The sequence below is a fragment of the Haematobia irritans genome, chromosome 4 (assembly GCF_050003625.1).
Source record: "Haematobia irritans isolate KBUSLIRL chromosome 4, ASM5000362v1, whole genome shotgun sequence".
In the NCBI taxonomy this organism is placed as follows: Eukaryota; Metazoa; Arthropoda; class Insecta; order Diptera; family Muscidae; genus Haematobia; species Haematobia irritans.
In genome coordinates, this window is record NC_134400.1 from 25,804,230 (window position 1) to 25,826,534 (window position 22,305).

The window sequence follows — 22,305 nt, forward strand, 5'->3', positions numbered from 1 at the left end:
ATTTCTAGATTTAAGTGTATTTAAATTAGTTTCCGATCATTTAAAATTTCAAATTGTGACGATAAAATTCATGACTTGTTAGAATCATCTTTATTTTCTAGTACTTTCCTAAACGTCTTTCTCAATCGCTCTTTCCTTCGTTATCTTCATTTATTGTTATTGTTGTAGTAATATGAGCATAACCATCTGCAGTTAAATTACAAGATACTTGATAGACAAAACTATGAGCGACAGAAGCGACCAATTGTGGGTTGTTGAACCAGTAGAAAACAAAAACAACAACATCCTGATAGCAAATGTCCTGGTAACAACGAATAAAGAAGGACTAATACCAGTTCCTGTTTTGAACTTATCCGACAATCAAGGTTAGGTTAGGTGGCAGCCCGATGTATCAGGTTAACTTAGACTATTCAGTCCATTGTGATACCACCTTGGTGAACTTCTCTCTTATCACTGAGTGCTGCCCGATTCTATGTAAAGCTCAGTGACAAGGGACCTCCTTTTTATAGCCGAGTCCGAACGGCGTTCCACATTGCAGTGAAACCACTTAGAGAAGCTTTGAAACCCTCAGAAATGTCACCAGCATTACTGAGGTGGGATAATCCACCGCTGAAAAACTTTTTGGTATTCGGTCGAAGCAGGAATCGAACCCACGACATTGTGTGTGCAAGGCGGGCATGCTAACCATTGCACCACGGTGGCTCCCATCCGACAATCAAGAGCATATTGGACAATTTTCGGACATTGGCAAATGTACACCAGTCGAGGCAATAGTCAATTTGGAAAGCAACTCATCAAAGGCGCATGGAACAGCGAAGAAACATCTGGAAGGTTATGTCGAAGCTTGGACACGTTATCTATTACCGTCCTAGAAAAATAAGGCCAAGCAATTGTTATGGAAAAAGGCCTCTGCCTTTGCTTTTGAGAAGAGAAATCAAAGAAGAACATCTGTGGTGAGGCATGAAATGCGTGGACTACAGAAAGTTAAATGATGTCACCAAGAAGTATCCACATCCACGCATTGATGACAAGTTGGACACAATAGCCGGAACAACATGGTTTTTCATGTTGTTCGGCTTTGCCGAAAAAGACAAAGAAAAAACAGCTCTTGGCGTTAATGGCGATCTTTGGTAATTCAATGTAATGCCATTCGGGCTCTGCAATGCTCCGGCTACCTTCGAGCGATTGATGGAGCGGGTGCTAAAGGGGTTGCATTGGAAGCTTGATATACCTCGACGATATCATAGTTATGGGCAAAACAATTGACGAGCACCTTAAGAACTTGAAGGATGTTCTTGAGCAACTGTCAGCCGCTGGTCTATGACTTAACGCAAAGAAGTGTTCCCTTTTCCAGCGGTAAGTTAAGTACTTGGGTCATCATGTGAGAGCAGAGGGCATATCCAACGATGAAGACAAAGTTCATGCAGTAAAAGGTTGGCCACGTCCCAGAAATCTCCATGAATTGCGCAGCTTTCTTGGTTTATGCACATACTACAGAAGATTCGTACCAAACTTCGCCAGCACCGCCGCTAGCCTCCATAAATTAACCCTAAAGGTACGAAGTTCCAGTGGAACAAGGAATAGGAGGAGTCCTGTTCTGGCGTATCCCATTCCAGGCGAAAAATTTATTTTGGATCAACAGATTGACGGTAAAGAAAAGATTATTGGGTACTTCAGCGAAACTTTGTCCAAGCCCGAAAAGAACTATTGCGTAACGAGAAGAGAGCTGCTTGCTGTAATAGAAAGTACTTAACTTCCCAATAAACACAGGATGAGCGTTTTTCAAATGCAACACCTCTTCAGTTTGAGGGTAAATATCATTTTCAACATAAATTCAACTTGACTTGAAAAAGCTCATCTTCAATTCATCTTCAAATTGTTTGCGAATTACAACCAATTTGGCAAAATGTTGACGAAAACTTTGAAAATGTGTTGAAGATAATTGGAGAAAACTTTGACAAAACACTACCCTGAAATGCAACGAAAAAACCACATGGTTTTCAATACTACTTTGGACAACAAAGTTCGTGGAAGAAATACAAAAATGTGGAAATTTTTTAATAATCAATTGAAATTGCTTATAATAATTGGTAAGTAAAACTAAAACACGAAATGAAAACTTGAAGGAAGTCACTAAACTCAAATCTCTTTGCAGACAACTAAAATATTTGGATGCTGATTCTTGGACACATTAAGAGGCTGGCCGATGAAAAATGGTAGTGGCTTATCGAGAAGAGAAAGTTTCCATAAATCAAAGTGCAACCAAAAAAACTTGGTATTTATGCTTTTCCATATCAACAACTACTGGATGATAATTCGCATCACAACGATAGTTTAATTTATATCGCATCATCGGTTTAATTTGTTATTTTGTGAATTGAAATTGCTGGAAATTTATTCCAATTATCTGGCCATCAAGTTCCTGAAAATTGCCAGTATTTTAATAACAACAATTTTGTAATACCAACGTTCTTGAGGAAATCACGAAGTACCTGGTCAGTTGGAAGAAATACAAATTGGTAAGTCAAAATAAAAAGTGAAATGAAAACATAATGGAAATCACAAAACTCGATTGTTTTGCAGAAAACTAAAATCATTGAATGGTATATTCTTGGAAGATGTTGGCCGATGAAAAACCGATGAAGGAAACAACAAAGAAAAGTTTTCAGAAAACTTACAAAGTGCAACCAACTAAAACAAAGTGCAACAATTCCTATATCAAGAACTTCTGGATGAAAATGTGCATCATCGGTTTAATTTGTTATTTTGTGAATTGAAATTGCTGGAAATTTATTCCAATTATCTGGTCATCAAGTTCCTGAAAATTGCCAGTATTTTAATAACAACAATTTTGTAACACCAACGTTCTTGAGGAAATCACGAAGTACGTGGTCAGTTGGAAGAAATACAAATTGGTAAGTCAAAATAAAAAGTAAAATGAAAACATAATGGAAATCACAAAACTCGATTGTTTTGCAGAAAACTAAAATCATTGAATGGTATATTCTTGGAAGATGTTGGCCGATGAAAAACCGATGAAGGAAACAACAAAGAAAAGTTTTCAGAAAACTTACAAAGTGCAACCAATCAAAACAAAGTGCAACAATTCCTATATCAAGAACTTCTGGATGAAAATGTGCATTACATCAATTTACATCCCGTCATCAGTTTGATATTTTGTGATTTCCTCTTGCTGGAATCTATTCTAACACACAAGCCAGCAAGTTCCTCGATAGTAAATATTTCAAATTGCCAGCATATTAATGACACCAACATTATGGAGGAAATGGAATTATACATGTAAAAATGTTTAAGATATTTAAAGTTGTATTCATAGTTTTATTTATTAATACGTTTAATAAGATATTTACATTTTGATTGGTATAATATTATTATTTTCATATATTATTAATGTTATTTTTAAGATTATTATATTTGTTAACGAAAAAATAATAAAATTTACAAAATCCCTAGAAATTTAGTATTGACTTTCAGTTGGAACTAGGATTGACTTTCATACAAATTGTGGTTTGAAAGTATTCGCAACAATGCTAGTTTTTTATTTTTCTCACATTGAAAACTGTTTGAGAAATTATTGAGTAGCGATGAATTTCAATTTGAGGATTACAATTGAGAAATTATTGCTATTGTGTTGAATTTTACTGTTGAGGGTAATGTCTGTTTTTTGTTGAGAACGCGATTTTCTCAACAATTTCTCAACTTGAATATTACCCTAATCCTTTGAAAAAATGTTTGAAAAATTATTGAATTTTAGTATTTTTCAAACGTTTGTGTTTATTGGGAATTCTCAGAAGCGCCGTCAAATTCAAAAAATTTTGGCAGGGAAGTTGTATGATTTTGTTACCTATAATTCGTATTGTAACTGAATGATACGTTTGCCACTAACTCATTACCCCCAATCAGTGCTGCCGCTACTACTTCAATCGAAGTATTTTGCTTCATTTTCACAAAATTTACTTCGTCACTCCTTCTTCCAAAAATCTGCTTCACTTTTTGTTCTGCTTCAAATTTTTAAATTTTTCCCCATATTACCTAATTGTTTTTCCTATTCCTGTAATTACGATGAACATAGCGGTTTTAATCATGTGGACCAATTTTTGCATAGTTGTTAGAGACCATATACTTACACCATGTACCAAATTTCAGCCGGATCGGATGAAATTTGGTTCTCTTAGAAGCCAAATCGGGGGATCAGTTTATATGGGGGCTATATATAATTATGGACCGATGTGGACCAATTTTTGCATGGTTGTTAGAGATCACATGCTGAAATCATGTACCAAATTTCAGCTGGATCGGATGAAATTTGCTTCTCTTAGAGTCCCCGCAAGCCAAATTTGGGGGTCCGTTTATATGGGGGCTATACGTAAAAGTGGACCGATATGGCCCATTTGCAATACCATCCGACCTACATCAATAACAACTACTTGTGCCAAGTTTCAATAGCTTGTTTCGTTCGGAAGTTAGCGTGATTTCAACAGACGGACGGACGGACCGACATGCTAAGATCGACTCAGAATTTCATCACGACCCAGAATATATACTATAAGGGGTCTTAGAGCAATATTTCGATGTGTTACAAACGGAACGACAAAGTTAATATACCCCCATCCTATGGTGGAGGGTATAATAAAATGAATTCTATTGTTTTGTTTTCAAAAATGTATGCTACTTCAATTTTATTCAATCTACTCCACTTCTTTCCAAAATCTACTTCACTCAATTTTTCACTAGCGGCAGCACTGCCCCCAATAGACCAATTATTTAGTACGTAAAAGTACATATAAAGGACCTAAATATACAACTGTTCACTTGCTTAAATTTCGACCGAATACGGCAAATGACAAAGTTAATTGCATTTTTTTTGTTATAATACAAAATTGAAAATTTTGGGAAAAAGTTCTTAATCATTCAACAGAAATTATCCAAAATAATAAGGGAACAATAATCAATCGAAAAGTAAGTTGCAATAACAATGGAAAATATAATATAACACAGGCTGCCAATTGTTATTGGGGAAAAAATACAAACAATATACACAAATAAAAATTACCATTGATCATTTAGTTTGAACAATATGAAAAATGTTTATTGATTGAATTTGTGAGTAGATTTCGGTCCATATTATGTTAAAGGGGATATGCATTTTTTGGTAAATTTAGTTTTCTTCACCATTTGGAGTTAGCGAGGGGTTCAAGGGCAAGGAAAATAAATCCATTGTTTTGTTTTTCTTTATCTAAATTTTGAAACTTGCTTGTTTTTTGTTTTACAGTGTTGTTTGGTATGGCAACAATGTTTCACTGTCCACTATATTTTCCATTCCAGGCCAAAAATAAACAAAGGAAATCTAGTACATCACTCGTCAAAATTGCACTTGTCATTCTAGAGTATTTTTTATTTGGCACTGGACGCTACGGTCGTTACACTTCATAGCAGATACAATACAGACAGCGAAACAAGTGTTGGTTTATCCCACTACAAGTCAGCCTAAATGTCACATTCTTTGGCCTCCACATCAAATTCTCCCTTGGCCACACCCAGCAGCTCAGCTGTCCGTGCATTGGCCCTTGAATACAAATCCCTACAAGAAGAACCAGTTGAGGGATTCCGTGTCAAACTTGTAAATGAGGACAATCTCTTCGAATGGGAGGTAGCCATATTCGGTCCACCCGATACTCTATATCAGGGTGGTTATTTTAAGGCTCACATGAAATTTCCGCCCGACTACCCCTATTCTCCACCCTCCATACGTTTTCTAACAAAAGTTTGGCATCCTAATGTCTATGAGAATGGGGACCTGTGTATATCGATATTACATCCACCAGTTGACGATCCTCAGAGTGGAGAGTTACCATGTGAACGCTGGAATCCAACACAGAATGTAAGAACCATACTACTATCGGTTATTTCGTTGCTCAATGAACCGAATACATATTCGCCAGCCAATGTCGATGCATCGGTTATGTATCGCAGATGGAGGGACTCTCAGGTAAGATTTTGGATACACATTTCAAAATAAATTGAAATACTCATGCTGTGAGAGCTATATGCAATATTTGAATATTTTTAGGGTAAAGATAATGAATATCCCAATATTATACGTAAGCAAGCGTTAGCAGCTAATGCTGATGCCATTAAAGAAGGCATTGTCGTGCCCATGACATTGGAAGATTATTGCATTAAACCCAAAAGAAAAGAAACCACAGAACCCACACTCGATTCAAATTTCTTCGACGATGTATTTGATCTGGAAACCGAAGATGATTTGCCAACCGATGATGATGATGATGATGATGAGGAGGATGATGATATAGATGACGATGATGATGCAGGAAATAATGCGGCAAATTAATCAATGGGGAAAGATGAGTAAGTCCACGAGTTTTTTCATGCCTCAGATTGATGCATTACAGCAACATATAAATCCTAGGAAACAGATTCGATTGAATTAGTGGTTTAAGTAGATAAGTAGTACAAGTTGGCCCCTGCGGGGTCAGAAAACCTGAACAAAATTCCTGGAATGACTTTGGTCGTGGTATACTATTTATGTGTGAAGCTCTGATATTTCCAAATTGGAAAAATCATATATACGAATACAGTCAAAATTTTTTGGGTGTCCAGTACATTCATCGTTCTGAGCGCTCATTTCACCCCATAGTAATATTTAAGTGTTAATTTCCCTTAGACACTATCCAGAATCTTGCCATTAAGGAAGGAGTTCTGGTAATTTTTTCGCAATAATGCATTTATAAGTCATAACCTGGTATAACCTCGATAGAGACCGGTCCCAAGACTTGGCTTCTGGAATTTTAGAAGACTCAACTAATTGTAGCTTCTCGGGTTTCTAGAAGACTCGACTTTTTTTGGGAGTATGACAGCCCTCTTTCAGACACCCCCTAGGTAGGCCCAGCATGTTTCGACTTGGTCGCTATGTCCAATTGCGCCCGACAGTTATCGATCACGTATTGGCAGACCAAAATGAGATAGCTGAAACAACAGTCTTTTCAAAAGATTGCATGCGTCACGAAATATCAGAGCAATGTTTGACACTTTTTAGTGCAATCCATGGAGTTTGCCCTTCATTTTGTGAGGCCAAGGAACTATCAAACCAGTGGATTTCACCCTGCGAATGATATCTGAAGATAATGGCTAAAAACGTGATGGCCTTTTCTGGAAATAACAAAGATTGATCCACATCGATCGAGGTTAATACGATCACAGACCTATTCGAATTGAAGAAAAAACGGCACCCACTTGCCGAAGAAAAATATTTTCGTTCACCATGACAACGCATCCTTCTCTTTACCACAGTCAAAGTTTTTTTTTTTTTTGGACCAATGCGACTACTTTTTGTTTTCAAAATTTATCATTCGCTGCGCACAAACACCAGTCGAAAAAAAGACCATGTCAGCCGCGGGCCTATTTGACATGCATCGAGGAAAAGTATTTTTCAGACAGTTTACACAGTTGGAAGCTAGAGTGAGTTTATAAAGTTACAAGGAAGCTAGAGTGAGTTTATAAAGTTGAAAAAAGAGATGGCTGGGCTTCATATAACAGTCTAAGCTACTTGCCCTAATGCCGTTGGAAGTTTCGACTGCGGGAACAAATTGTTATTTTTTTGTTGAATTTCATTGAAGCATTTGAAAAAAAAATAATTGCAATGTTCGCCTAATCGTTGTGCTTGAAAATTCGAATAAGTTTTAATGGAATAACTGAAGAAAAAAAGTTGAAAAATTATACGCTCTTATCATATAGTGACTAATGTTACCTAACCTACATGCGACATTTGACCGCTATATTCGGTTATAGGTTAGGTTAGGTTATGTGGCAGCCCGATGTATCAGGCTCACTTAGACTATTCAGTCCATTGTGATACCACAGTGGTGAACTTCTCTCTTATCACTGAGTGCTGCCCGATTTCATGTTAAGCTCAATGACAAGGGACCTCCTTTTTATAGCCAAGTCCGAACGGCGTTCCACTTTGCAGTGAAACCACTTAGAGAAGTTTTGAAACCCTCAGAAATGTCACCAGCATTACTGAGGTGGGATAATCCACCGCTGAAAAACTTTTTGGTGTTCGGTCGTAGCAGGAATCGAACCCACGACCTTGTGTATGCAAGGCGGGCATGCTAACCATTGCACCACAGTGGCTCCGGTTATAATGTTAAATTGAATAACCTAAAACTTTAATAAATATATACATTTACAAATGTTTATAATAAATGACTTTACACATTCTATTTTCAGACAACTTATACGTGATTATGAAAAGAAATTGTACGGATAGAAATTGTGTTTCCGATGGCGCCACATAAATTTAAAAGCAGCAAACGTGAAAACATTTTATTTTGGAGTATTTTTAATTAAATTTATTTTATATTTGTTTCTTATCTTTATCTTTATTTTTTTGTTTTACTTCTGACAAATTGCAATCTTTCGTAATAGAGGAATCGAATAATAAACTCGTGCAAACAAAACCAACCGACTCCTAAGAAATATATTTACTTAAGAAGCATCCAAATTAAACTGTTATCTGTTTTTAAAAGAAAAAGAATAGAATAAAATAAAAAAGAAACAAAGATTTTAAAGCCAAATAGTAACACAAAAACAAAATGAAACGAAAAGTTATATTGTTGAAAACATAGAAAAAAAAACAAGAAAATTGCCATATTTCCTAAAACTAATAAACAGAAAAAGGTTATCCCGAACCACTAAACACCCAACAAAATGAATATACTCTTTTTTCTTAAATAGTTTGTATGACCTCATTCTACAACAAGTATATTTGCAATTAAGTTAAAAACTCTTGTATAACACTATTAAGTTCTACATATAATTTTAACCATTTTGTTAGTAAATGCATATAGGTTTTTTTGTTAATTTTAAGATAATTTCTCCGTCATTTCGAAATTATATTTTCGTTTAGTTTTAAAAACAACAAAACCTAATTTTCTCATACTCAAGTCATGGTATGGAATAAAATCAATGTCTCAATTTTTTAAAACCTCAAAATATAAAAGAAGAACAAGTACGCAAACTTAAAAACAAAAAATTCTGCAAATATATTTTTAATAACTACAGAGTAAAATTTAAGTCCAATCTCGTTTAAATATTAAAAACAAAAGAAAAAAACAAAAACTCCTCATAATTTTAAAATGTTTAAGGGCCAAGATTAATATACAGAAAAGAAAACGAAGAAATCATTGTAATCAATAATATGCGCATATGCATACATATATTTTTTTAAGTCTCTCACCTATATTTTAATTATAAATTAACACGTACCACAAGCTATATAAATTATATTTAATAGGTATTAACTATACATAAATAAAACTGAAAAAGCTAACTTCATTCGCCATAATGGAAATCAAGTTCATTTTAACACTGTAATCAAGCAATAAACTCATCAATCTTACAAAACTTTGTAGATGCAAAAACATTCAGTATAAATATTTAAACGTTATAGCTCATTTCTTTGCTTCACCATGATGTTTTTTCCGACTTAGCAATAACTAAAATGTAATCTCCATACAATATTAGTGTTTGTTTTTCCATTTCAAAAACACTTCAAAAGAATCTATATAAAATGCCAATAAACATAGAATATAGTAAAACAAACTTTTTCTACACAATGATTTTATATTAATAGTTCAGATTTGATTAATCCCCTTTTAAGGTGAGTTAGTTTAGGTTAGGTTACTTCTCCATCTAAAGGCCGGTACTAAGTTTGTTTTTCACTATAGTGAAAAGCAAAATTGCAAGCGCAAAATAACAATAATGGTAGGGATTTTGCCTTCCTTGCAATAACATAGTAAAGAAAATAAACATGAACAGTTTTGATTTTCACCTGTGAACCACGAACTTCGATTTTCTCGTTTTCGTGCTTAATTTGTTGCATAATTTTTTTCAAAAGACGAAATGTTGCGCAACCAATGTATTGGAAATGTTCCATCCTAGTCTTTGCAAGATTGTATAATAATATAAAAAATTTTTATCTATAAAGTTATATAAAGTTAAAAACTTTTAATTTAGGGTGAAAATCGAGCATAGCACCAGCCTTTAGATGGAGAAGCTCTTTTGTCATTTAGAAAAGAACACATAGACTATTTAACAATTTACAAAAGTCGATATTTTTGCCAAGTGACTACATTTGCAGTCCTTTGAGAAAATCAACTGCAATGAGGGTTAATGGGCAAAGAATTGGATTAATGATCTTGGCGTAACGTCATTGCATATGATACCAACTTCACTCTTGGCTGATACAGCCACAGGTAGGTTCGGCAACAAATGTAACGTAAGAATATTGTAATAGATCTAGCGGAAATTTTGTTTCGAAATAAGCGGGACAATTAGCATTCCGCCTACAAGACAGAGAAAATTCTGGGCATCAGACCTATAGAGAAACAGATTAGCACTCAAGTGATTATAACGAGCACCAGCTTAGGAACGATGAAAGTTGACCAAAAACGAACCATTAGAGAATATTTGGAATAAAGATTTAATAGCGAGAAGACGAATTTTAAATTGCCTAACGTTTTAATTCCAATTCGGAGGGTATATGAGATAGTACCGTGGTTTCAATTTCACCATTTATTCAAATATAATAAACCACTTAAGAGGGCATTTGTATGTGAAGTTTTTGTTTTATTGAGTATGGAAATAGATACGAATAACTTATGATACACAACGTAGTGTTGTTTAGTTTTATCAGATTTTTCTTAATAAAGCATTTTCCGCCATCGCTTTTTTCTAATGAATTCGGATAGTACAATTTTTGAATGGTGCAAGCTTAACATTGGAAAAAATTAAATCGTAAAAGAATAAATCATTTAATACATTAAAACCTATATTACTACAATAAAACATAAATGAGACAGTAAATATTTTAAACATATAACTATGAGAATAGGGAGAAGAAACAAAAAAAAAAAATAATATATTCTATATACTATCACGGTCCCATCACTTTACATAGCATCGAAATGGAAACGATGGGCCTCTTGCAATTTCTCTTGCTTATCTTCGCGTTTTTCTTTTATATAAAGCACCAGGATTATTACAATGATTACGAGACATGTTCCGCCAAGTGCCACAACACTCATAACAATAAGTTTACTTGGTGTCACAAACAATTGAGCCTTCCAACGCTGCGGATCATCAACAGGTTTTGGTACTACAATAATTTGGGAATTAGGTATAAGTTGGGTCCACGTTCGAGACATTTGACCCAAGCCAACAGTTAAAGAATCTACAAAATTGGGAGTTCGCCCTAAGCCAAAGATAGTATAGGGTAGTTGTAAGGCAAAATAGGACGATTGAGGCAGCTGTACCGATGAACCGCGTTGTAGGTCTCCGTCTTGAGTTGTGGTGAAATATGTAATTCGAGGACCTGGTAAGTTAGTGCCATAAGTACGCTTCTTTCGTCCCAAGGGTGTGTGTAATGTTGGATTCTTTTTATTTATAAGACCAGTTAGCACAATGACTTTTACGAAATTTGCATCGTAATCTAAGGTGTTGCGGAATGCCAAAGGTTTGTATACATTTTGTTTCTTTTCAATGAGAATAACATCCAATACACCTAAAATAAATATATACGACATTAAGTGTTATCAAAAAAAGACACATTCTCTTGATACTTACCATCTTGAAAGAAATCATAGAATGCCCCAGCTACGGTATCATTTCCCATTGGATTTAAGGCATTCCATTTAACTTCAAAAGTTCTCTTCAAAGGAGGATTACACATTGAACAGGGTATATTTTCCAAAAGGAACGTTTGCATTCTCTTTGGACCATTCAAGGTTTGCAAGGTCATAATTAAATCTGGATAGCCATCCATATTAAAATCACCACTGCGTGCCGTAATTGTTTTCAAATAAACGTCATTCTCAATAGGTGGTACAAAACCCCACATAACTGCCTGGGGATCTTTGAAATTTACATGGATGTCACGAAAATTTTTACCATCATGGACAAGTATGGTCGAATTTGAGCATTCTTTATGAAAGCAAACTGGCAGAATTATATTTTCTACACCTTCCAATGCAAAATCTGCAAATACAGCTTGACCCAGTTTGTAATCCGCCCCAATAATTGAAATATCAATGGTACGGTTAAACACAAAATCTTCCAAAGGAGCCTCAGTTCGTCCATGCCATACTTCATAAAATTTTTCCGTTTGCACAAAGAGATCTGCCACGAAGTCGTCATTCAAATCTAAATATGCATTAGCATTTGGTATTTTCATACGAGGTACAATAGAATTTGCAGTTGTGGGTGGATCGGCTTGATGACGCACTTCTGGAGCTTCTCGAGATTTCTTGAATATCCAAAATGTGCGAACTTCATTTTCATTTAAGCCAAAGAGATCTATTATCATGTCACGATTAAAGTCTATGGCTAATGGCTCCCCTTTGGTTTTCAGCAAAGGTTCCTCTTTAACATTTGAACAATTGAGACCATCAGGTCCACCCCAATTAATGTAAATACTATATATATTGTCTGTGCTTCCATTAGGCTTAAGAGAAACCAAAACATCCATTAAAGCATCTCCATCAAAGTCACCGGGAATAACACTAACGATTTCATATTTCTCGTAGTAGCAAAATGGACCATTACGCAATAAGGGATCGGTATCAGCTCCTGGATGGATGATAAAATAAAGTTAGATTTCGGCCACTTTTAATCTTAAGACTTACCGTATAATATTTGTAATACTTGTTGTTTATCCTTTATCATAAATACATCAGTTAGTTCGTCCGAATTGAAGTCGCCAAAGGCAGCAACAATTCCTAATACAATAAATTTTATTTTGAACGAAATTGACCATATTAAAAACATTGATTACCTTCTTTTACATTTCCAAAAACTTGTGTGGTCACATCAACATCATTCGCTTGTACGTTGTTAATCACGAATAAGGCCAAAGTGGTCAATAGCCACTTGAGATAATTTGTGTTATGTTGGTACATTTTTAGATTCATAAAAATTGTATCTAGCACATATTTTTTGGAGAAAAAATTATCTATCCTATTCTATATCAATTATTCTGCCTTCTAATATATCAATTATTGTTGTCACTTTTTCTTTTGTCGATATAAATTTTCCCAAATAATGAGTCAATATAAAGGTGTCAGTCAGCAGCTGATACGAACGGTTGTTATTTATGGCATTAAAACTTCATTAGTTGAACGTAACGGTACAATATAATCGATAGGCTGATGTTCATGTAGGGATGTCAGTCAAATGGAAAACACTCATAGACGATATCTAAAGTTTGTCTAAATCGCGTCTCCATTGCACTATGGCTGAAATCGCGATTTTAGGGTGAGTACTATGTTCGCATTTTTCACAAAAACACTAAATTAAAAGTACAAAAATATATATGAAGACGATTATATTTTTATAAAGTCTTGTGAATTAATGAATTGAAAAGATCTAAGGAATTGTTTGTGAACCATTTTATATTTATAATTTCATTAATTTAAAAAAGTAACCGTGGTTTTCAGCTTGAAAACTAAACATAGTACCCAGCTTTAGCGGCAAAAAGTCAAATTTTCAACTTTACATTTTTAACATTTTCTACATGGCTGAATAAGGAGGTTAAATCACGATAACAAAAACAACAAATTTCAATATGTTGTTTACAATTTTAAGAAGTCAAAATCAGCTGATAAAAGAATCGTATGGCATTGGTAAAAGTGGCAATTATTTATTCTTTCAATTGTCCTGAAAAAATAATTAAAATCCAGAGAAAAATAAAGGTTCAAATTTAATTGCCACTTTTACTATGAGTGATTGTTAAGTGGATAATTCATCCGAGGAACGCCGATATGAGACAAATAAGACTATAATAACCACCAAAGTTAAGAATGGAAGTCAGTCAAATGGATCTTCGCCATCTATTAACAAAAACAGTTTATGATGCAGTTTAAAAACTGATGTGCGTGGTATTTTGGGTCTGGAATATGTTATCAAGATACTCAAGTCATCTTTGAACAATTCTCCAGCTATGAATGCGCGAGTTTGTTTGAGATGCATTTGCTATGCAGTGTCATTTGGAGAGCTGCAATCACCATAAACATATGATTTTGACATCTTAAAATTTTGTAGAAATAAAAAAATTGTAATCATATGGGCCCATGATTTAACCTTCTTGTTCAGCCATGATTTTCTAGATGGGGTTTACTATCGAACATATTGATAGTAAAAAATCAAAATAAATTATTACTGTTGGCAATCCTGTTTATGCACAAGCATCCGTTAATGTTGATAAAACTTTAAATAGTTGGTAACAAGAGTTAAGCAGCGCAATTTTTGTAAAATTGTTTTTTAAATAAATATTTTTATAAAAAATATGTAAATATGAGTTCTAATACTCAAGGTGAGTTGTTTAAATATATACAAATCGAATTTGCTAAATGTTTCTACCCTGCCAGCATTTCAAAGTTCCATTTCAACCTCATCGTTACCACAGACTCGTAAATGTCACTTCAACCATCATGAAAAGGTACATCAAAAAGTACATGCAAGTAATTTGCCATCCCTACTGTTAAAAAAACCATTTTTTTTTTGTGAAACGCCAAGCGCAACCAGCTTGTTATATTTTAATTAAATAAAAACGAAAATAAAGTTCTGAAAACATAGATTATACGCTTAAAATTGTGAAAGGTATATTGGTGAACAATTTGGTGATTTTCCAAATGGAATAAAGTGATTGTTTTTCAGATATTTTACAGACACGCTGCCTCCATGGAATAAAAACACTGGTTGATAGACGCAGCAACATGTAACTCGCTACTTGTAACTCAACATCATCATTAATGCCAAAAATTATGTTAAATGTAATGTGATAGTGGTATAAATGTTATATTTTTAAGAATTTGTAAATGTTTAATAAAATTAATAAATATCTAAACAAACGTGTTTTACTCGACCACAATGATTCTTTTACAACTATCTTAAAATGCACTTTTTCTGATTGTTTGGAGGGTCCCTTATTGGCGTCGTTCTAAATTGATCTATAAAGGCACCTAATAATTGCACTCATGCGAAACATTTTTGTAGTAACTTGGCGTGGTACAACTTCTCAATAGTGACGGCGCTTTTCCGACGAGTTTTTGATGTCGTATATGATTGTTTTCGACGTAGTGGGGATTCTCAAAAGAGTCCCCAAATTCAAAAAATGTTGGCAGGGTATTTCGTAGTTATTTTAATGGTTTTTTGTGTGTACTTTTTTGTGACATTTTGAAGAGTTTTATCGTTTTTGTGTGGAGTAATGCTATGTTCCCACCGACTCGTTTTCTTCATTCGTTTTTCCAAAACATTTCACCGTTCACACAGCCCTGCCAGCATTTCAAAGTTCCATTTCAACCTCATCGTTACCACAGACTCGTAAATGTCACTTCAACCATCATGAAAAGGTACATCAAAAAGTACATGCAAGTAATTTGCCATCCCTACTGTTAAAAAAACCATTTTTTTTTTGTGAAACGCCAAGCGCAACCAGCTTGTTATATTTTAATTAAATAAAAACGAAAATAAAGTTCTGAAAACATAGATTATACGCTTAAAATTATGAAAGGTATATTGGTGAACAATTTGGTGATTTTCCAAATGGAATAAAGTGATTGTTTTTCAGATATTTTACAGACACGCTGCCTCCATGGAATAAAAACACTGGTTGATAGACGCAGCAACATGTAACTCGCTACTTGTAACTCAACATCATCATTAATGCCAAAAATTATGTTAAATGTAATGTGATAGTGGTATAAATGTTATATTTTTAAGAATTTGTAAATGTTTAATAAAATTAATAAATATCTAAACAAACGTGTTTTACTCGACCACAATGATTCTTTTACAACTATCTTAAAATGCACTTTTTCTGATTGTTTGGAGGGTCCCTTATTGGCGTCGTTCTAAATTGATCTATAAAGGCACCTAATAATTGCACTCATGCGAAACATTTTTGTAGTAACTTGGCGTGGTACAACTTCTCAATAGTGACGGCGCTTTTCCGACGAGTTTTTGATGTCGTATATGATTGTTTTCGACGTAGTGGGGATTCTCAAAAGAGTCCCCAAATTCAAAAAATGTTGGCAGGGTATTTCGTAGTTATTTTAATGGTTTTTTGTGTGTACTTTTTTGTGACATTTTGAAGAGTTTTATCGTTTTTGTGTGGAGTAATGCTATGTTCCCACCGACTCGTTTTCTTCATTCGTTTTTCCAAAACATTTCACCGTTCACACAGCCCTGCCAGCATTTCAAAGTTCCATTTCAACCTCATCGTTACCACAGACTCGTAAATGTCACTTCAACCATCATGAAAAGGTACATCAAAAAGTACATGCAAGTAATTTGCCATCCCTACTGTTAAAAAAACCATTTTTTTTTTGTGAAACGCCAAGCGCAACCAGCTTGTTATATTTTAATTAAATAAAAACGAAAATAAAGTTCTGAAAACATAGATTATACGCTTAAAATTGTGAAAGGTATATTGGTGAACAATTTGGTGATTTTCCAAATGGAATAAAGTGATTGTTTTTCAGATATTTTACAGACACGCTGCCTCCATGGAATAAAAACACTGGTTGATAGACGCAGCAACATGTAACTCGCTACTTGTAACTCAACATCATCATTAATGCCAAAAATTATGTTAAATGTAATGTGATAGTGGTATAAATGTTATATTTTTAAGAATTTGTAAATGTTTAATAAAATTAATAAATATCTAAACAAACGTGTTTTACTCGACCACAATGATTCTTTTACAACTATCTTAAAATGCACTTTTTCTGATTGTTTGGAGGGTCCCTTATTGGCGTCGTTCTAAATTGATCTATAAAGGCACCTAATAATTGCACTCATGCGAAACATTTTTGTAGTAACTTGGCGTGGTACAACTTCTCAATAGTGACGGCGCTTTTCCGACGAGTTTTTGATGTCGTATATGATTGTTTTCGACGTAGTGGGGATTCTCAAAAGAGTCCCCAAATTCAAAAAATGTTGGCAGGGAGGGTTGAGATGTTTTAGTTTGACAGTTACCATGGAAACTAGAAATTCACATTTAAGGTGGGTATTAAGTTCGAGTTTAGCCGCTAAAAACGTCATTTTTTCACGATTACTTTTCTTTAATAATCCATTTTAAGGAATACAAACTTTGTGAAAATTTGCTTTGGGCTTTTCCCCATCAAGTTATAATAAAATTTGCAACAAATCTGTATAATTTCATGCATTTTTCTTACTGATTTAGTTTTCACTTTAGCGATTTTAGCGGCTAAACTCGAACTTAATACTCACCTTTACTCGAAATTCACATATATGCAACCTATGTCCAAATAATTACCGCGAGCGCAAAGGGAAAATTTTTTTTATGTTATTTTCACATGTCCATGTTCTTAAAAGCCTTTGTTTATTCTTTTTTTTTTCTATGAAACTTATTTCAATATTTTGACCTATATTTTGAATAGGGTATGATCAAAACAGGAAAGGAAAATCTTCAGTAACAAATCGCTTGTTTCGTATATGAATATTGCCCTTATGGACTGCTTTACAGTTATGCGCTTTACAGACTATCAGTTATTCAGGACGACAGTGCTCGTGTCGAACATATCCCATATATTGTGCACATAATAAGATAAGTCCGAAGGCATAATCGATACTGCAGCATGTTTATGGGAACGATAACACATTTACCGATTATTTAGTCATCGCCGACAAGCCGAATCAATCCGGCACACTGCAAGATTCTTTACAAACACCGACATTCCGTCCGGAATAACTGATAGTCTGTAAAGCGCATTACACTATACGTCTCTACGATACCAATACTTTCATAAAATAATTAAGCGTTTTAATTAAAAGACAATATGTTGTTTAGGTTCAACTACCTGGTGTCTGACTACTCTTTTGACATTTGTATTCATTTACGGCAATATTCAAAACAAAAAATGCGAAACGTGCGATAGTTGTTTCGGGCAATACGATTCACAAATAATAAAATGCAGTTTAATTTGAATTTCCTATGTAATTTTAACGATACGGTGCAAGAAAATGGTAAGCCAGTAGTTTTTGGAATCAAACTCATAAGAATTAAATGAGTATTTGCTCATTATATTGCAGAACTTTCCAGTGAGTCACTGAAACGTGTATGGTCTGGAAAATGGTGTAGCGATAATTTGGAACAGTCATTAAAATTGTGGTGGAGTAAACAGAGCACCTCAGTGGATTTGACCCAGGAGGAATGTGAAGATCTATTGTGTGTAGCAATCGAATTGCTATTGGCTTTCGTACAACAAAATTTTACCGGACCGTTTTGCGAGTTAACAGAATTAGAAGGATTTGTGAAGGAATTACAAACACTTGTAGGTGATTACTTTGTGGAACTGAAAGAAAATGGTGAGGAAATTAATCCCAATGTTGTTGTTGGAGAGTTTCTTCTGCTATCAAGAGACATTTTGAAAAGGCTGGGAGATTTACACAAAGATTCTATTGTAAGTCAAACTAAATGCTATCCCATCATGGTTTAGAATTATGTTGCATTTTCCTCCCAATAAAGGTTCTGCATTGGTGGTGTTTGCGTTACATTTGTATACACCAACACATCATTGACGAACTAACTTCGAATCTTTACGAGAAAGTAAAATTGGAAGCCGATTGGCTACTGAATCATGTTTCTGAGCTGAATAACAAGGAATATGAAGCTCTACTCTATTTGGAAGTAGCTAATTCATATTTGCAATATCACCGCGGTGAAAAAGCTGCAGACACTTTGGACAAATTGTGTCAACATTTAGAAGTTAACCTTGTAGTACAAGGTTTACTAGGTTTGAGGACGAAATTCCAACAGAAAGCTTTGCCACAGCTATGCTTAAAAGTAGAACAGACCAAGGATCAGAAGTTACCAAAGGCTCAAGAGACCAATGGAGCCACAACGTTACCTAAGCTTTTATTGCATGAAGACGATACTCGTTTGGAACGTATACGATTCATTGAAGAAAAAGATAATGAAGTGATGACATTGCCATGTGTTTTGCAAGCTCTAGTTTTATCTAAAGTGTAAGATTTCTGAAATATACGGAGATTCTTGTAGTTCAATATTAATGCTCTTCTTCATTAATTTTAGTCGACAACTAAGAAGGTCTCAACCCAAGGATCGGCTGGCTGACGAGGAATTGGAACCATATACGCACACATTACTCTACCAGGAACATGGACCATTACAAGTTCGACAGTCGGCTTTATTATTAAACTGTGTGCAAGAATCAAATCACCGACGAACAGTGGAACGCAGTTGGAAACAATGCGAAGAGGCTGTTAAAATGCTCTCGAACCACACATATACAGTCAAGGAACGTTTTTCATATGCATTTGCCGGCTTTCTGCAACCCAAGTGGGAAGTACAAATGCAACTGTGTGACTTGTTACTCTCATTAGGGATGGTGAAAACAGCATTAGATATATATCTGAAAATTCAGGCTTGGCAACAGGTTATCGATTGTTATACACGCTTGGAATTACGACACAAAGCCGCTGAAATCATTGAACAAGAACTACAAAAGAAACCAACAGTTTTGTTGTATTGTCTTTTGGGTGACGCTACTGACAATTTGGATTGTTATGCTAAAGCTTGGGAATTTTCCAAACAAACCAGTGGCAAGGCTCAAGCCCACTGGGGCAATTATTTCTTCCTGCACAAACAATACGAAGAAGCTATAGATCATTTACAAAAGTCCGTAGAAATTAATTCGCTGCAAGAAAAAATTTGGCTCCGATTGGGCTATGCAGCCATTATGTTAGAGAAATGGGAATTGGCTGTACATGCCTACATTACATATACGCATTTGGAACCTCTGGGTTTTGAGTCTTGGAATAATTTAGCCAAAGCCTTAATCAAATTGGGTGACAAACAGCGAGCGCACCGAGTCTTGGGAGAATCGTTGAAATGCAACTATAATAATTGGAAAGTATGGGAGAATTTTATGGTGGTATCTGTAGATACGGGGAATTTTGAAGATGCTATCAATGCATACAACCGCTTGTCAGAATTGAAGACCCAATATTTGGATTTGGAAGTTCTGTGTATAACCATAACTGCCATAGCTGAAGGCAAACCCGACGCGAAGGGTCAGACGCCAGAAAGATTGCTTAAGAAAGCTATAACTCTTATGGGCCATCAGTGTGTTAAGCATGGATCAGAACCAAAAGTATGGGAATTAGCAGCCCTATTGGCTCCCACATCTTTAAAGAAGGCCGAAAAACTGGTAAAAGCTTTTCGCGCATATACAGCTAAAGAATTGGTGTGGGTCACCAAGCAACCTTTTGCCAAAAAAGCTTTGGAGTTATGTATTGAAATGTCAACAAGATCTTTGGAAGCCATTAGTAACCATGGTGAAGATGAAACTGAAGTAATGATTACGTCCCAACTTAATTCGGCACGTTTAGCCGATCAAGCTTGTATAAGGGCAATTGAGAAAGAACCAACCAAATTCCCTGAAAATGATCATTTATTAGAAGAAGTTAAGACTCTTTTAGATAATATGACTACACATGTAAAACAAAGGATGGGAGTGTAAAGATCAATGAAATGTGTTTTTGTACGATTTTACAAAAATGAAATAATTGGGTACAACCATAGTTTATTCTCAATAAAAAATTTTGTTCTCAAATAAAATCGAACCTAAAAAAAGTCTTTGAAAACATTTTGATAAAGAATAGTCATCATGTTTAAAAATATCGAAGTAGTAACGAGAGATAAAATCTCATCAAAGAAGAAAATCCACAACCTCCTTGAATACAACACGAATATAGGTTAAGAGTATTATTTCCCATTGCGAGTTTCGAATATTTGTATTATATGAATCTTTATCGAAAACAATTTTAATTGTACCATAACATTCTAATACAAATTAAGTTTTGTAGTCACTAACACACGAGCTGTTTGATCAAAAGCTCCACAAACTGCCAGTCCCATTTTATCTGGATGCCAGTCGAAGCAGTGCACCGGTTGTGTTGATATCGTTGAGGCATTTAACATTTCAATTGATCCTACAACACCCTCTTTAAATCCATCAGCATCATCCTTGACCCTTTTCTCTGGGTATTGATAATTCCAGAGACGTAATGATCCCGTTCCTCCGCATGTTACAAATATATCACGATTTTGTGGTAAATGCCGAGCACACCAAACTGTGGCCTTTGGACCTGTTATTATACCATTGGATCCAACTGAGCGGCCAGCATTACGTTCTTCGAGACTTGTGAAACCCTTAGTGGGATGTTGTGTTCTCATATCGTATACAAATAAACCGCCTTCCAGTGTAGTTACTACCATTTTATTCATAGCAATATCCCGACGATCGAATTCTATGCCACATATACCATTTTTTAAACTAGTTTCCCAACGCACAGCGATTTGTCTCAAGTCAAAAAGTTTCAAATCGCCGTTGTCATAACCAGCTGCCACACAACGTTCATCGTTGTTATAGCTATCACCAAAGGCCACGACCCAGCAATCTCTTTTGAAAGGGTTTGCCTCTTTAGTATTTGGTTCTGGAGTCATATCAACGACAGGCGCCATACCTTGGCGAATGTCCCAAACTTTAACTGAACCATCACGACTACCTGTAACAATTTCAGGAGCTCCACAATTAATTTGTTTCCCCCCAATGGCATCAATGCAATTTATGATTGAAGAATGGGCCTCTACATTGTAAACGGGTATATCAGGACGTTCCAAATCTCTACAATAAAAAATGTTATTACGTTCATCGACCAATGAAAAAATTTTGCATTTAACCACTTACAAAACCTGTAGTTTCCCTTGAAAATCTCCTATAGCCATATGGCGGTTTCTCAATGATGCAGCCCCAAATGTTCCACACTTGAAAGCAGACTTCTTTTCTATAGTCTTCACTTTTTCTAATTTGTTCTCATTTAATTCATATATTTCCAAAATACCTTGGCTATTAGGTTTAGAACCTAGAACGGCAAATTTCGCCGAGCATGGAATCCATTTGGTATCGTATATTGTATAATTAACCGATTGATGTAAGTGCTCAATCATTTGAGGCTTATCCATATTGAAAAATGTAATTCCAACTTGGTCTGAACAGTGATACTATCTTCTAGAATTATTCAAAATCTCGATTGGTTAATAATTGTTTACCGGGTTGCTAGGAGAAAACCCAATAAACACAAACGTTTGAAAAATACTAAAATTCAATAATTTTTCAAACATTTTATCAAAGGATTAGGGTAATATTCAAGTTGAGA

General features: G+C 34.9%; 4 protein-coding genes and 4 long non-coding RNA genes across 8 annotated transcripts; 6 read left to right on the forward strand and 2 right to left on the reverse strand.

The window, feature by feature from the left end:
* Nucleotides 1-2,165: 2,165 nt before the first annotated feature.
* On the forward strand, nt 2,166-3,477 carry LOC142234014 (uncharacterized). The gene is made up of 3 exons (XR_012721540.1): nt 2,166-2,519; nt 2,584-2,915; nt 2,980-3,477. It is a non-coding gene; the product is annotated as an uncharacterized LOC142234014 (long non-coding RNA).
* Nucleotides 3,478-4,823: 1,346 nt separating this feature from the next.
* On the forward strand, nt 4,824-8,749 carry LOC142236690 (ubiquitin-conjugating enzyme E2 R2). The gene is made up of 4 exons (XM_075307927.1): nt 4,824-4,980; nt 5,347-6,010; nt 6,092-6,390; nt 8,269-8,749. The coding sequence occupies exons 2-3, from the start codon at nt 5,513-5,515 to the stop codon at nt 6,371-6,373; spliced, it is 780 nt and encodes a 259-aa protein (XP_075164042.1). The 5' UTR covers nt 4,824-4,980; nt 5,347-5,512; the 3' UTR covers nt 6,374-6,390; nt 8,269-8,749.
* A 1,898-nt stretch (nt 8,750-10,647) lies between these two features.
* LOC142236689 (T-cell immunomodulatory protein) lies at nt 10,648-13,164 on the reverse strand. Its single transcript, XM_075307926.1, has 4 exons — nt 12,872-13,164; nt 12,723-12,815; nt 11,665-12,666; nt 10,648-11,602 (listed from the first exon to the last, which is right to left on the reverse strand). Exons 1-4 carry the CDS (start codon nt 13,005-13,007, stop codon nt 10,992-10,994), a joined length of 1,842 nt encoding a protein of 613 aa, XP_075164041.1. The 5' UTR covers nt 13,008-13,164; the 3' UTR covers nt 10,648-10,991.
* Nucleotides 13,165-14,476: 1,312 nt separating this feature from the next.
* On the forward strand, nt 14,477-14,965 carry LOC142236874 (uncharacterized). Its single transcript, XR_012722240.1, has 2 exons — nt 14,477-14,694; nt 14,752-14,965. It is a non-coding gene; the product is annotated as an uncharacterized LOC142236874 (long non-coding RNA).
* Nucleotides 14,966-15,499: 534 nt separating this feature from the next.
* LOC142236957 (uncharacterized) lies at nt 15,500-15,878 on the forward strand. Its single transcript, XR_012722276.1, has 2 exons — nt 15,500-15,607; nt 15,665-15,878. It is a non-coding gene; the product is annotated as an uncharacterized LOC142236957 (long non-coding RNA).
* Nucleotides 15,879-16,287: 409 nt separating this feature from the next.
* LOC142236384 (uncharacterized) lies at nt 16,288-16,791 on the forward strand. The gene is made up of 2 exons (XR_012722010.1): nt 16,288-16,520; nt 16,578-16,791. It is a non-coding gene; the product is annotated as an uncharacterized LOC142236384 (long non-coding RNA).
* A 1,140-nt stretch (nt 16,792-17,931) lies between these two features.
* LOC142233077 (tetratricopeptide repeat protein 27) lies at nt 17,932-20,667 on the forward strand. Its single transcript, XM_075303861.1, has 4 exons — nt 17,932-18,087; nt 18,154-18,524; nt 18,590-19,089; nt 19,157-20,667. The coding sequence occupies exons 1-4, from the start codon at nt 18,033-18,035 to the stop codon at nt 20,604-20,606; spliced, it is 2,376 nt and encodes a 791-aa protein (XP_075159976.1). The 5' UTR covers nt 17,932-18,032; the 3' UTR covers nt 20,607-20,667.
* Nucleotides 20,668-20,842: 175 nt separating this feature from the next.
* Nucleotides 20,843-22,210, reverse strand: Wdr92 (dynein axonemal assembly factor 10). Its single transcript, XM_075303862.1, has 2 exons — nt 21,837-22,210; nt 20,843-21,773 (listed from the first exon to the last, which is right to left on the reverse strand). Exons 1-2 carry the CDS (start codon nt 22,109-22,111, stop codon nt 20,930-20,932), a joined length of 1,119 nt encoding a protein of 372 aa, XP_075159977.1. The 5' UTR covers nt 22,112-22,210; the 3' UTR covers nt 20,843-20,929.
* Between the last annotated feature and the right edge of the window lie 95 nt (nt 22,211-22,305).

Excerpts from the sequence above, each read along its gene's own strand:
- LOC142236690 (XM_075307927.1), top strand. The coding sequence starts at position 5,513 with ATGTCACATTCTTTGGCCTCCACATCAAATTCTCCCTTGGCCACACCC. Across the intron at positions 6,011-6,091 it reads GCAGATGGAGGGACTCTCAG|GGTAAAGATAATGAATATCC; the intron begins GTAAGATTTTGG and ends GAATATTTTTAG.
- LOC142233077 (XM_075303861.1), top strand. The coding sequence starts at position 18,033 with ATGCAGTTTAATTTGAATTTCCTATGTAATTTTAACGATACGGTGCAA. Across the intron at positions 18,088-18,153 it reads CGATACGGTGCAAGAAAATG|AACTTTCCAGTGAGTCACTG; the intron begins GTAAGCCAGTAG and ends ATTATATTGCAG. Across the intron at positions 18,525-18,589 it reads ATTTACACAAAGATTCTATT|GTTCTGCATTGGTGGTGTTT; the intron begins GTAAGTCAAACT and ends CTCCCAATAAAG.
- Wdr92 (XM_075303862.1), bottom strand. The coding sequence starts at position 22,111 with ATGGATAAGCCTCAAATGATTGAGCACTTACATCAATCGGTTAATTAT. Across the intron at positions 21,774-21,836 it reads CAAGGGAAACTACAGGTTTT|AGATTTGGAACGTCCTGATA; the intron begins GTAAGTGGTTAA and ends TTTTTATTGTAG.
- LOC142236689 (XM_075307926.1), bottom strand. The coding sequence starts at position 13,007 with ATGAATCTAAAAATGTACCAACATAACACAAATTATCTCAAGTGGCTA. Across the intron at positions 12,816-12,871 it reads TTTTGGAAATGTAAAAGAAG|GAATTGTTGCTGCCTTTGGC; the intron begins GTAATCAATGTT and ends TTATTGTATTAG. Across the intron at positions 12,667-12,722 it reads AGTATTACAAATATTATACG|GAGCTGATACCGATCCCTTA; the intron begins GTAAGTCTTAAG and ends TCATCCATCCAG.